This window comes from Bactrocera latifrons, unplaced genomic scaffold, assembly GCF_001853355.1.
Source record: "Bactrocera latifrons isolate USDA-ARS-PBARC rearing strain unplaced genomic scaffold, ASM185335v1 scaffold_381, whole genome shotgun sequence".
NCBI lineage: Eukaryota > Metazoa > Arthropoda > Insecta > Diptera > Tephritidae > Bactrocera > Bactrocera latifrons.
Window position 1 is genome coordinate 21,899 of NW_017537025.1, and position 14,966 is coordinate 36,864.

General features: G+C 32.2%; 3 protein-coding genes across 4 annotated transcripts; 1 reads left to right on the top strand and 2 right to left on the bottom strand.

Annotated features, from left to right (window-relative positions):
• The first annotated feature begins 875 nt into the window (after positions 1 to 875).
• LOC108972156 (replication protein A 32 kDa subunit) lies at positions 876 to 2,134 on the top strand. Its single transcript, XM_018938659.1, has 4 exons — positions 876 to 1,199; positions 1,261 to 1,313; positions 1,370 to 1,941; positions 1,994 to 2,134. Exons 1-4 carry the CDS (start codon positions 1,187 to 1,189, stop codon positions 2,070 to 2,072), a joined length of 717 nt encoding a protein of 238 aa, XP_018794204.1. The 5' UTR covers positions 876 to 1,186; the 3' UTR covers positions 2,073 to 2,134.
• Positions 2,135 to 4,066: 1,932 nt separating this feature from the next.
• Positions 4,067 to 10,843, bottom strand: LOC108972162. 2 transcript variants are annotated; one of them, XM_018938666.1, is made up of 5 exons: positions 10,682 to 10,843; positions 7,431 to 8,424; positions 6,871 to 7,372; positions 5,033 to 5,435; positions 4,067 to 4,318 (listed from the first exon to the last, which is right to left on the bottom strand). In XM_018938666.1, the coding sequence occupies exons 2-5, from the start codon at positions 8,407 to 8,409 to the stop codon at positions 4,175 to 4,177; spliced, it is 2,028 nt and encodes a 675-aa protein (XP_018794211.1). In that variant the 5' UTR covers positions 8,410 to 8,424; positions 10,682 to 10,843; the 3' UTR covers positions 4,067 to 4,174. The 2 variants fall into 2 exon arrangements, with proteins under 2 accessions (XP_018794211.1, XP_018794212.1); XM_018938667.1 differs by lacking the exons at positions 4,067 to 4,318; positions 5,033 to 5,435; positions 10,682 to 10,843 and having other exon boundaries at positions 6,992 to 7,082; positions 7,148 to 7,372; positions 7,431 to 8,426.
• A 1,766-nt stretch (positions 10,844 to 12,609) lies between these two features.
• Positions 12,610 to 14,242, bottom strand: LOC108972163. Its single transcript, XM_018938668.1, has one exon. The coding sequence runs from the start codon at positions 14,164 to 14,166 to the stop codon at positions 12,655 to 12,657; it is 1,512 nt and encodes a 503-aa protein (XP_018794213.1). The 5' UTR covers positions 14,167 to 14,242; the 3' UTR covers positions 12,610 to 12,654.
• Positions 14,243 to 14,966: the final 724 nt, after the last annotated feature.

The window sequence follows — 14,966 nt, forward strand, 5'->3', positions numbered from 1 at the left end:
ATAATATAACCAGTGCTGCTAGTGCTGCGTATTTTCTTAAGTTTGTATAATAATTGTATTATTATGTAAGCTTTTATAAAATAAAAAAATAAAAAAAAAAAAATAAATTGAAATGTGAACTTATTTCAATGTTTAGAGTGTACATTTAAATATACAGAGCGAAAAACGTGAATAAATTTAGAGAAATACCAAGTGTTATTAGTGCAAATGGCTGGGATTTGAAGCGTCGCGCGGAAAAAAAATAACCGTTCTTATTGTGCAAATGCAGAGAATTGAACTAAAATAAAATAATTAAAATAAAGCTTTATTTACAACAAATATTAAAAAAAAATTAATATACAGAAACCTTATAGTGAAGTGTTAGTAAATGAAAAGTGCATAATAAAAGTGAAAAGTAAAAATTATCAATGTAAAAGTTTTAAATTTTTCAACTTTAAATGCAAATATCTTTAAAACTATCAGTCAGCGGCAATTATATATATATATTTTCGTGATCTGGAGAACGTCACCTTTCCAGTGATACCCATTTTATACCCGAAACCGGGAATGCTATTCTGAATTTTAACCGTGCAAATTTTTGAACTTTTAATTTAAAAAATATAAGTTGTTTTTATATTAATTTTCGATATTCCACCTCTGGAGAAGCTCCCCTATCCTCACATACCCCACTTATACGGAAATTCGGATTAACCCCTCCACCAAAATAATCGGAATCGTGCCAAGTGACAGCTCATAGCTTACGATATATGGCAAACTAGATAGTATTCTATACATCGTAAGCTATGAGCAATGTGGAGTCTCCACAGGCAATCGGCACGGCCATTCAGTTAATATTCTATAAATTCTATCCTGTCGAGATGCACCGTTAACAAAACTTTGCCATTAGAACATTCTGGCTATTACGAATTTAATATATCAAAAAATATAAAAAAGAATAATTCGCAAAAGCAGCAAACAGATTTTGGCGGAAAAACAAAATTCGAAACAGTGTAGAATTTTGCTTTTTTACATGGTTGTGCTTATAGCACCTGTAACTCAATCTTTATTGGCGTAAGTAAACATAGTATAAAGAGGGAGGTAGATATTTATTGGCTGTGGAGACGCGGAATAATATATCTAGTAATAGCTCAGGACTCTTAAAAAGTGGCGCCAATATAACTAAACCCGTAAATTTATTAATAATAAAATGGATATATCTGGTATGTCTTATTTGTGTTTTTATTTGTATATCGTTTATATGCCGCTGTTTTTATGATATAGTTAGTTCATCAACAACTCAAAATGGTGCAAGCGGAGGTGGCGTTGCGGCTGAAGTAATATAGAAATTATTTAAATAGTTTCAACGTTTATTTGTTTATATATGTTTTAGGGTATAGCTCCTGTTTTTATTAAACAAATCTTATATTCGCCTGAGGGGAATTTCAGCTTGTATGGGATAACTTTTGGAATGGTATCTTGTGTATGCATAGTACGTTCGATTGATGTGTCTTCTACAAAAATTACATATTCCTTGGAGGACCACTCGGGTCAGATAGAAGCACATTACTGGCTAGAAGAAGGTGACTCAACCAAAGCTCCTGACATTATGCTCAATCATTATGTCAAGCTGTTTGGTAGTATAAGGACACAAGGCTCACAGAAAATGTTAATGGTTTTTAAAATGATTGCAATAATGAATTCTAACGAAGTTTGTACTCATGTATTGGAAGTACTGAATGCTAGGTATAAATCTGAAGAATTTGCTAGTAAAGGAAGTGACACCTACTCTACAAATGTTGATTCGATGAACTTTAACTCCAAGACTAGTGGAGATGATTCTCTTGGTTTGGAAGGAAAACAGCTGGCAGTTTTACAAGCCGTTAAGAACAATATAAGTACGGAAGGTATCAGCCGCAAAGAATTGCAACAAAAATTCAATCATATCAGTGGAAATGAACTAAAGTAAGTTTTCGATCAGTGGTATATTTAATGATGTTAATTATGCATTTTTCAGCTCCCTTATCGAGTTTTTGATATCAGAAGGTCATATATATTCCAGTTTCGATGCAGACCATTTTGTTAGTTCGGAGTAACTTTGTAAATACTTAAAATTTAATAATATTTAATAAATTTATAAATATTCTTTAATTTAAAATAGTGTGGGATAGTACTATTACGATGAACCAAAGAAATTGGTTAGGGTGCGTGAAAAGGAACCCTAAAGCCGAGCCAAACACTGAATTTCGCTCGTATTTATAGTACTATTATACTGTTTCGTTCTGTTTCTTAGACTTAACAGTTCCTTTTAACTTCAATGAATTTAGTTCGAATATAAGTTCTGATGGATTAGGGAATTCCAGCTATAAGTTTTCCTTTAAAAATATTAAAAGTGGGTATTCTGAATATTATTCTACCAATTCCTTGTAAGAAAAATATGAAACTTGGCTTTTGTTTGATCATTATGGAAGTTGTTAGGGAAAATTTTAATACGAAGAGGAAAAAAATAACTTTTTTTTAAATTCCGAATTATATTATATTAATGGAATTTGTAAAAATCTACAGAAAAGCGTAAACAAATATTGAGGTTGTTTACGATTTGGAAGTATTAAAATAATCTACTATTCTACTGCGTTTGAGAAATACCATCTCAAGTATAAAACATGTCAAAATCTGTTACCGAAAAAGGGGACCTCTTCTCAGATATATTATTGCAAAATTCGGCGGAAATCAATAACAACAATCAGTTAAATTATACGTGAAATAATTACATTTGACAAGGWTCTTTGTTCATTGATTACGAAATAAAACGAATTTTAGTATACAAAAAAAAAAAAATAAAATAATGTAAAAACTTGCATTATTTAATATTATAGTATTCTTTATGAAGTTTGAAAATTGATGTGTAACCTAAATACCAACTAGCAAGCAGGCAAAAAATAGACACTCAACAGGGAACACGGTTAATATCATCTGCCTAGTTTTATAGGAATAAAAGGAAACGAAAAGGCTACCCTGGACCATTCCGTGCCTTCAAGACTTGGTACTCTAGCCACACCGGGGTCATCGCAGGGCATCCACCCTTAAAATTCCAGCTTCAGAAAATTAAAAGTGTAACCGGCGAAATGTAGAGCATGTGCGAAGGATGATGAAACGATAAAATATTATTGCGAATGTCCAGCTTTTTGCCGGCTGAGAAGGGTTATCTTCCTTCCACAGCTACCAATCCAAATTCGTCCATAAAGTGGATGGGCTCAGCTATAATTGTTTAGCCCCATGGCGGATGGACCCACACGGGTCTTCTTCGATACTCTGCCCAACAACAGCCAGATGCAAATTTCCATAGTTGCTCGATTTTCCAACTTAGCTGGGCGATAATGTCGACCGAATAGTGTATGCAGCGCGATACGTCGCGCAAACTGAAACATTATTTCTCGAATAACTGTCCATTATCAGATATACTGATGGTATCGACTATCACTCACATCCGTTCCCACGACAGTTGGGTCTACGAAAACCGGAACGGACTCGGATTTTTATCCGGCCAAGGACTGTCAACTCGGCAGAATTCTGCCGTTACAACAACAACAACAACTATCACTCACATAATACTCAATTGTTATTGATGTTTTGTTGTTATTGTAACGGCAGAATTCTGCCGAGTTGACAGTCCTTGGCCGGATAAAAATCAGAGTCCTTTCCAGTTTTCGTAGACCCGACTGTCGTGGGAACGGTTGATGTTTTCTTAACCGTTGTTACCAATAAAAGTTACAGTAAAGTAGCAAATTTGAAAACACCTAACTTTTCAGTGTTAACCTTGTAATAGTACTTACTCAAGAAATCTTTGCAAAGAGTGGTACCTGAACACATTAAGTCTTTCGCCAAATTCCCAAAATGAAGCTTTCGATCGTTTTATATGCCGTACATCGTGCTGTTATTTGATTTGAGTCTCAAACTGGGATTTGAACTTGAAATTCTTGTTTACTCTTTTTCATACAAGAATATGCCGAACACTTATGTATATTCCTTATTTTATTCTTATCAGTTGAATTCACTTCCCGCAGTGCTCATTAAAATAACTACCACAATATTTCATTTATAGAAGCTTTATTCTTATGAAAATATAAACGTAATGTTCTATCACTTTGTTTATCATTATTTTGGATGTACAGGTACAAAGTAATTACACTTTGTATTTTCAAATACAATCATTCGTAAAAACAAAATGACAAAATATACATTTAATTACTTCGTTTTCAGGGAAGAGTTGTTGTAGTAATGATAAGTCTTCCAGTACGTAATACTGACATCGAGGGCAATAACGAGAAGATATGATAGGCAGCTGGAAAAAAAGCATTTTTAAATGATTTATTACTTAACAGTATCATAGTACCATAGCTATGTTCGAATTAAACTAGGTTAAGTTTAACGTGTAATTTTTTAATGCAATCAAATAATTCACTTCAGCAAAGAAAAATGCTTTCCCAAAAGTTATTTAAGAATTTTGGAATAAAAATATGCTGTAATAAACTAAATAATTATTTTGAACCAGGAGTACTCAACTTTAATATAAAGATTAATTCTATTATTGTAACACGGTGACTCACTTAAAACTATTGGGACAAAAATCTGTTTTCATTCATTCATTGCCGGATGACATTGTCTCACATTTAAATTTAAATTTTTTGGTCACTCTTTTAAAAACACACTTAAATTTTGAATAAAATTATTAATTGTTCTCAATTAGTTGACACAGTTGTAATTTTGAAGAAATAACATATTTTCATTTAAACTGTGAACAATAAGTTAATGCCAATCAGATACCAGATTTGTTCATATTTTAACTAACTAAAGAAAGTTTTATGTCTGACCACGACTAGGACCAACAAGTTTTAAACGTTTTGTGGACAGAATCAGCAACATTTTTAAGGTGAATGAAATCGAACCGAAATATTATTCTAGCAAAGAAATATAGCCAATCCAAGTTAGAAATTAACTAAAACTAATATTTAAGTGCTCATTAAACCACTACGAATAAAATAGTTTCTCAATTTACCTGTGTGTATGATATATAACACCGTTTTACATTATGAATTTGGTCACACATCATAGTATCGGGGTTATTTATGTTCTTGCAATATAAACACTTTTCTTTCCAGGCAATATGTGTTTTACAGTTCTTAGTATTCATATCAAATTCTTTAGTTAAAAAATTCAAAAATCGTTCTTTTGTTTGCTCTACAAAATTTTGCCGCAATAACAGCTTTTTGAATTTTCTAATCAAAATAATATATATCTTTAAAAAAACATTAATGGTTTCGTTTTGAAATTCACTCAAAGTTGAAGATTTTAATGAAAATAAATACTTAAGCCGACATATTACGTGAGTTATTTGAATACTAAGTGCCAGAAATTTTAGTGAAAATGCAGTGGTTTCCTGGTTTTTTCTCGCCATGAACCTAAAACGAGGAAATTCATAGAGTTTTAACATTTTTTAATTTAATGTCGTAAATATAATAATAATACAAGCCAAGCAGGGCTTTAATAAAGCAAGTGTATATTGTACAGAGAAATATTAATAGAAAAAATTAAATATTAATAATTTATAAACACTAAGTAACAAGCAATATTTTTACCTATTAGAAAAATATTATATAACATTTGAATTGATTGATAGTATTGTCGCTAGCACATAAATATGACGTACAGCGAAAATTGCTAATTTAATAATACTTTTTGTTTTTTTTTAACTAATTTTTTTTTTTTTTATACGTAGATATACATATGTACATATATTACGCGGCTCTGTTGGTATAGAGTGAGTATTTCGAATGATTGTAGGTGACTCGAGCAAGAACTCTGGGAATAGAAGGGCGAATTTACAGACTTCCAGGAGATTAATTGTTTAGGACACTTGTAGCAACAAGAAATAGTTATTACAAGTTTTTTTTTTGTACCTAAAAAATTCGTATGTAAGAGAATAGTGATATTGTACAAAAAAAAAATATGGTTTTTTAAATTTATAATAAGGGAGTTGTGCGTAATTGTAATCTTAGTGATCTTTAATTAACAAATCTGACCGAACATAAAGGATTTGGAAAATCATAATGGTGAAATTTAAACAGTTAACTAAGTATTCAAATATAATTTTGAATAATATATAATAATAGTCAACAAATAAGGAAAAGCTAAGAAAAAAGGTTGCCAGAGAAATACCATCGGGTGTTTTATTTATGTTGCGAAAGCATGCAGCTTTTATTATTCGATGAAATTTTGAAAGGGATATATATATACTTGTATCTTATTACCTTATATTGAAGGTCATTGACTCTTTTAGTTTAATTATGTTACTTCGCGTCAGCAAAAACTATATGAAAATTATCTTCAAATGACATTTATGCGATATACATTTAACCGAAGAGGTTAAATTTAATAATTGAGTTGATGTGGAAAATGTCAACCAAAAGATCGGCATTCACTATATTAGGAATATGAGGTTTAGACTAAGCTCTAAAACTAATTACATTCATATTAAGGGTTAAATAAAATAATTTTTAAGAAATCTAGTCATCTAACAACTATTAAGTCTAAACGCAAATGTTGATAATAAAAAAGATATTTTAAGTGGAAATACTTTTGGAGTCTTATATATACACTTAAAGTGCAAAACTAATACATAATATATTTGACATACAAGTAAATTACTTAGTATATTGCCAATTTATAACTTTATAACCAACGTTTTAACATTTTTCAAGGAAAATAACACAAACATGTGGCAGTAAACCATTTTGAACCCAGTTCGATATCAATTACATATATAATCGTAAGCTTTAGTCTTATATTTAAGCGCACTCATCCAAATAAAAGACTTTACTGATATACATATCTCACCTTTGATAACTTAGGAAATTCGAAACAAATACAAATTTTGTTTGAAGTTGATGTAAAAAGATCTCATCCAAAACGGCAGGTAACTGAGTATTTGTGATATCCGAAATAGGGCAGTAATTGTCATATTCCATATTATTAAATATATCCATTCCCAAGATAGTTGCATTATCGGTACATGGATTAATTACATGTTTGCTAGGCATTGCTAATGGCTTTAGGTCGCCGAGTCGTTGCAATTTAACAATATTTATAAATATACTATTATGCATATATTTACATTGTTGTGTATATTCTCCGTTACGAAATAATATAAAGGCCAATATATTTGTGTTTGATGATGGGATTGTACCAAGAATTCCTACGTTCGATGCGTTGAAATTGGTCTCAATACTATGTTCAATTATTTCAAGTTCACTTTGATCCACAAAGTTTATTCGAAAATAACTCAAATCATTCGTAATGGTAGTGACGATAAAATCAGAGGAAGATATGAATTGGATTCCTATTCATAAGATTAAGATAAAACGGTTATTTTACTACATTAACAGAAAAATGTTTACCTGTAACTTTTATCCCACCAATATACAGCTCTTTACAGTGCATAACTTCACCTTTAGTATTGAACGAATAAAGGATTACATTAGGACCTTTATTAAAAACGACCAGATATATACTGGAAGAAAACTTATTTACAAGTACTTTGCTGCAAACTATATTATCATTTTTACTCCATAAATCTTCCAATGGGGTTATAATAGGCATATCAATATTTAGATTTACTGAAAATAATTGCAAAATACCATCTCTAGTACTAATAAGCAAAAAATTATCAAAAAGATGTAAGTCATATATTTTTTTAAGTGTTGTTTTTGTTATACAAATATATTTTACATTTGTATTTTTTGCATCTTGGAACAAAATAATTGCTATATATCCATTCTCAAAAGATACAAATAATATTGGTTCCTTTTGATGCCAAGCAGCTGCAGTTATGTAGCTGTGAATAGTATGACTTTCTGTTAAGCCCTTGATTTTAGAGGATAACTTTTCATCAAAAAATAAATCATTAACATTGCATATTTCATTCCAATGACGGCTAGGAGCAGCCATCTTTATTAATATTCGACACAGTCCACTATTAGTTACAATAACGGCAAGTGACTCTCCGATCGGTGTATTCCGTGGTGCCCGTTTAAATTGCAAAGCATTTTCTTTAGGAGGATCACAAGAAAAATGTGCCATATATGTCGGCTCTAATACTCGTCGATGTTGTTCCAATAAAGTGGAGTCATTATAACATTGTTTCAAACCGTTTTTCTTTAATGGTTCCAAGTTATAAGTTTGGGGAATTTTAACGTAATATAAATTATATGGCAAATCAGTTAACTCTGTTGATAAATCTAAAAGATCCAATATAATGAGCTGATTACTGGAACATTGCAATGCTACCAGGTTTTCACAGGATATTAAGTCAAAGTCCACAAATATATCTTGTTTCACCTCCGACAAATGTAATTGGGTAAGTATCAAGGACGTCATGACCTTTTCATTTATCTAAAAAAAATACAAAGTATTAGAAATATTCACAAATTCTAAATTTACAGCACAACTCTGAAAAGTTAAATAAATATGATCTAATATTAGGTTATATTACGATTGCCCTGTAAAAAATATATAGCCACTAACTTTTTTAATATCTATCGACATTATCAAATTTGTAAAAATTAGACACAACTGTTTTATTGCTAAGAGTATACTTTCGATTGATAATCTTGCCATTCCTGTCAGCAGAGATAAAGAAATGTCCAATAAAAATTAAAGTTCAAAATGTCCACATATTAAAATGCCGACAAATAAAAACTACGACAAATCAGAATACCGAAAAATCAATATGCCGACATGTGAAAAATATTTTATCTTGGCGTCTTTTTTCTAAAAAGCACAGAAAGAGAATTCTACTGACGAAGGGCAATGATCCCGGAGGCCGCAGGGCCTCGAACGAACAACGCCTTCTTGACTTTACCGTATTGTGATTTGTCGGTATTTAGATTGTCGGAATTCTAAATTCAAGATTTTGATTGTCGGCATTACGTTTCACTCCCGATTAGAAACAGGTAATAAACATTTAATACTTTTATTGTATTGCATTAAGTATTGAAATAAATAGTTTCTACAAATATTAAATGACCACTATATAATAATTTTTATTTGCAATAAATATTGGGTGTTATAAATTAAATGCCGACAAATTTGAACACATGCTATCGATTCCCTTGCCCCACGCCAATATCGTGCAATTTTCAGCGTACGAGGTTATAGAAAGTAAATAGTCGACTCAACTAGCATTGTTAAAGTTAATGAAGGTGCCATGTCCACTGAAATAGAATCGGGAGATTTGTCGATTAAAATAATTATGGTCTGATGCAAGAGTAGTACTCGTATAGTTTTCCAGGTTCTCCTATTTATCAGACCTCCGCTAGAAATGGTAATATCGGGCGAGCTGTTATAAGTGGCCATAATCCTGGAGGCGTCATTCATTGTGCAGAATGGCTAATCGTCAGCTCCATTCTCATACGATCATTTGACAGGCAGCAATACCAAAGATCGTGGTGAGTGTTAAAGTCGCCTCGTACCAAATAGTTTTCACCACTAAGTAGCGAACCTACATATATTCGGATAATATAATGTAGGCCAACATGTAAGCGGGGGAATGTACATATATCTCAAATATTTAGAGCTCGTCATCGCTTGACAAATCTATACCCTGACATTCTAGGGTAGTATCCCTGCGGTCGAGTTCGCCGTCGGTAAGACAATATTGTTGTGCAGTATGAAGGCTTTGCCTCTACCATTATCTCGCTCGCGATCATTACGTAAAACGTTGAAACCTGCAAAACTCTGAAGATCTGAGCGGTTGTTTAGCTTGTTTTCCTGGACCACAGCTATCGATACGCATATGCGGTTCATGAATGCAACTATCTCCTCGATCTTGCCCGGCAAACTTCTAGAACTATTCAGGCTGCTGGGGCTCTGGGAGGTCATGTGATATAGGAGAGGGCACAATAGACCTTAGGTCGCGGTGCATTACCTCATCAAATATTCTATTCTATTCTATCTCCTCGATCTTGCTCTGGAGTCCGTTGCAGTTAAATTGTAAAATCCGAGTTGGTGTTAGTTGACGACGCTACGTTGAGGGCAGACTGCAGCATGGTTCAACGACACACTCCACTCACGTGTGGGACGCAGGCAGGAACACGTCTCGAAGTGACACCAGCCAGCACAAAAACTGCATTGACTGATGTAACTTATCGACGTATGACGGCTTGAAATACGGAACAGACTGTGCGAGGAAACAGGAGTTGGTGAGTGTATTGATGGTAGAATCTTTCTTATTTTAATTTTATTAGAAAACATGTTAACAATATTTTTTTGCTTGCTTAAACCATTTTTTATACTTTGAATAAAAGGATTTTAACGAAAGTTAAATATGGAATTATAGTAATTTTTTCACTATTTAATAGAAAACAAATGTGTAGAACCGAATTAGCGAAGTGTTAGTGAACATTATTATAAAATTCGCTATAAACTGGAGAAACGCATTTTAAACCGTTGCATTTTTGAAATTTAAATGCAAACATAGTAAAAATAATAAGTCAGCAGCGACTATATATATATATATATATACATTATTGATCTGAAGGACCTCCTTTATCCGTACATACCCAAATAATAATATCAAATTTATCACAAATATAGTAAATGTAAATACGCCAAAAACAAATTTACAGCAAACAAATTACTTCGTGCTTACAAATTTTATATTTCACAATATAACATATGATCTATCAACTTGTTACAACTTAACTTTCTGTTTAAAAATTAACTTTTTTATTTTTTGAATTTGTTTACGGTAGCATAACTTTCTATCATAGTGCAAGGGTTTCTATCACAAATTGTCAAGTGTTTAAACGTCATCCCGACAGGCAATATACTTTGTTCTGACAACCTTATTGTTGTCACTATTGCAAACGTAACCCATATTGCTAATGTTTGGCAATAGTTGGCTAACAATTTTTAGAATAACTGATAATAACTTTAGAATAACTGATAAGTTAACTGCTCTTGCAAAATTGCACCAGAACACAAAATGCAAAAATCCTAAACCGAAATATGCAAAGATCACGTGTGCACTCATTGCAGAATCTAGTGAGATATTAACAGCTGAGTCGGCCAATTTATTGTAAATGACTATTTTGCATGGCTATTGAAGGTTGGTATCCAGCTATCAATTGCTCAAGAAAAAAAAAATACATTATTTCTCACGTAATTGTGACAGCTGGTTACCCATTGTGAATGATTCACATTAGAAGAGCAAGAGAGAATAAATAAAGAAAATAAACTTTGTTCGTATTATGTATGTATGTATTTGTGAAGTAAAATTAATATTTGATTCCGATTTAAGGAATGTTGTTGATGATTGGTAAGTTTTATACAACATTTCAAAATGAAATATACTTCATAATAATGAATTTCACTAATTTATGATGAATTTAACGATTACTTTGAATTTCGTTCAAGAAACAATTGTTGATTTGATATTTCTTCGCAAAACCAGGCTAGCTATATTCGCATTTTATTGAAAAAAAAATATTAAATATTAGTACTAGATTACTTTAGAGTTGCATACCAGCTCAAGTAAATTTATTGCAGGGCAGTTTCTTGACCGTTTCTTAAGCGTTTTTTTTATATGAAGTTTTTACATTTCTTGAGAGCTGGATACTAAGCTTAACATAAAACTGTAACAAAGCTTTATAATTTAAATAGAAATTATAAAATACATTTAAAACTTCCAAAATTATGTTTTTATCTAGCTCTCAAGTAATTGTTCAAGAAAGAAATTCATTATTTCTTCAAGTAATTTTGATGACAATAGAAGAGCAAGAGAGAATAAACGAAAGATAATAAACTTGCTAGCCACAGGGTTGCAATTATTTTCTTACGTGTCACTGCACGAAGATACACGTAGGCTTTGGTCTATCATATTTTACTGAGATTGTAAATAAGTTGTCCCGTTGCACCAAGTAGAAAATTCTGCAATTCGTACACCGTGCATGAGTTTTGGAAGAGCAAAAGAATACTCCATATAAAATAATATAATACTCCTAAGCAAATAAATGCAGCATTATTGCAAATTGTTGGTTTTCTGCAGATACTTAGCTGATATTTATATTGCAACATTTTTGCCTCAGTATTGCGATTTTTGCGTCGAATATGATGCCTTTCGATACCGCCGCAGTGATTTGAGACACGAACATCCCCATGCTGCGCGGTTGATGATTGGACCAAAACTATGCATTGCGATGGAATATAAAGGGGTTGTTCCTCAAGAAGAGAATGGGAAGACAACGGCTCTGGGAGCAGCCAACAGGAATGCGCCATGCCAAGTTACTATTGGGATGTTACAACCTGGTTTATTATTAACTAATTAAAAAAAATCTAATTTAACGCTGTTAATTTTTTCAATAATAGTCGGCCATTCAACTACAATAAATTGTTGATCAATTTCTTTAACTTTATCAATAACCATTTACATTCTGCCGTTCTCTTTTTTTTTAGTTTATATGATCAGCATTAATAGTAGGCAAGATCTAAATCCCAGCCGGAGTTTTAAAGGGCGGCTTCTCCAAAAATTAAACCGAAGATAAAATAATAAACTTTTAACGTAATATGTACCAAAAAATTAAATTTTTATTCACTGGTTTAGTATTGATTAATTAAAAAAAATTAAATTGCTTTAAATTCAAAGCTGTTCATCTTTTCAATAATAGTCGGGCATTCAACTACAACAATTTGTTGAACAACTTCTTTAACTTTATCAATAACCAATTTACATTCTGCCGTTATCTCTGTTTTTAAAAAGTTTATATGATCAGCATTAAGAGTAGTAGGCAATCCGTCAATTAAGCACAAGTTAGTACGGCACGGTCCATTTAACTCTTTAGGATAACGCCGTATGTCCTGAGAACTTATTGTGCTTTCATTAGTAAAATCTAAATACACAACAGTATAACGTGAGTTTCCCATTATTTTCACAACTCTGGCTCTATACCACTCATTCTCGAATTTAGCCAAACAATATTCATGAAGTTTTGGACTGTAAAATTGTTCATTATCTTCGTAATTGTTCAAATACTCCTGCACAGTAACTAAATATTTCAAATCCGTTTCTGCTATACAACCTATATACCCGTAACTCAAAGCTGAAGTATCCAGAACTACCACTTTGAAATTTGACAAATTAGTTCCAAATATATATATGTCAAATGGTGGTGATAAAATTGGTTTTTCCTTCTGACAAGGTTCATCGAGACAGAGATCAAGCAAAAGGTCCTCGTTATTTAAATTCTTAACTTCCACGTCTTCAGAATTTTGAACGTTTTCATACACCTTTTCAAAGTTAGTGTCGAAACATAATTTATTTATTTCTTCATTTAGGTTTACGTTTCCACATGTTAGTGTAACTTCTCCCATTTTGTTATTGCTAGTCTCTATACGTCGACGCAATTCGCACTGCATCCCTTCAAATTTTTCGAGCAAAGACATTACTTTTAAATCAGAACATTCTCCCACATTGTGCAGTATTATAACTGCCGACAATCGAGGAAATTTCAGGACATCATCTACCGCCATTCTGAGGACAACTTTAGCAACTGTTGCTATCCATCCATAATCGCAATATAATAATGTAATGCGTTTGTCATCCTGGATTGATAACACTTCAACTCTAGTATATGTACCCTTATATAATACAAGAGCAACAGATCCCACAGGAGGGCACACAAATAATTCCCGAGCATTTTTTCCAAAAGCATTTATTTCCTTCTGAATATCTGTGAAATTATCTGGCGGTTTATGCGCACGCACCAAACATTTATTTGATGAAAGGAATTTCACCAAAATAACGTTTTCAGTAAAATTACGTATTTTGTTGCTCAATTTTATATTCTTTTCAGTGTCATCATTTTTCAATAACTCTTCAACCGACGTAGAGCTGACTTCATTATCTTTGGATTCCGAAGTCAATTTCTTACGTATTAACATATTCTCTGCGTGACTAATAGGCACCAAACGTGGCATGGGCAAACAAATATAACGGTGCCGTTGCCAATCCACGCGCTGGCATTCCATGGAACAATATAAATCAACGCAACGTTCACAAGACCATTCTGCTTTTTTATGACACAAAATGCATAATCCCCAAGTAGGTGAAAGCTTTGGTAAATCAGATGCGAACATTTTTACCGAGTACTTTATGCAAAATCCCAACGACGTAATCAAGCGTTTGAAAAATAATCCGTTAAGAAGAAGAAATTACACAATTTTATCGAAAAATTTATCGTAAACCGCTTACGGGCCATCTCGACAGGCAAATGTTTATGGTATACTAACTGTATGCTAAACGTATTGCCTGTGCAGACTCCTCATTGCTTTGCTTGCATGTATTCTGACTGTAGTTTCATTTCATACCTAAACTAGAGAACCAAATTGAAGATTCTAAACAGGCATGTATGCTTGAATTATCGAACTATATTTTAAAATATATAATATATATATAAAAATCGGTTCACATATTTTTCCACAAATTCAGTTTAAAAAATGCTATTTTTTTAAAATTTCTAAATATATGCTAGTGTATTTTCATCTGTTATGCATTGTACCAAACCAATTATAGATACATTTTCAGGCACATATATTAGTTATGAATTATAAAACCGCTGGTAATGTTTTTAATTACTTTTGGTTGTTAATTTCTTTGAAAATCTTTAAATAAAATACACTTTTTTCTGCATTGAGTTCAATAATGCGAAAAACCAAAATGACTGCCTAATTTGAACTGTCAAATTACCCAGAAAGCACGAACAAAAGGGAATAAATTAAATCCACCTGGCAATAAATGTATGAAGTGAACGCGAAAAGGTGTTCAATGTTAAAATACTGTGGATGGCGTAGCCGGTGTTGGACCGGCCAAGGTTATTTTTTTAAAGCGCGGCCGAAGGCCGCCAATGCGGAAAGGAATGAAATGCTAAAAAACTGTG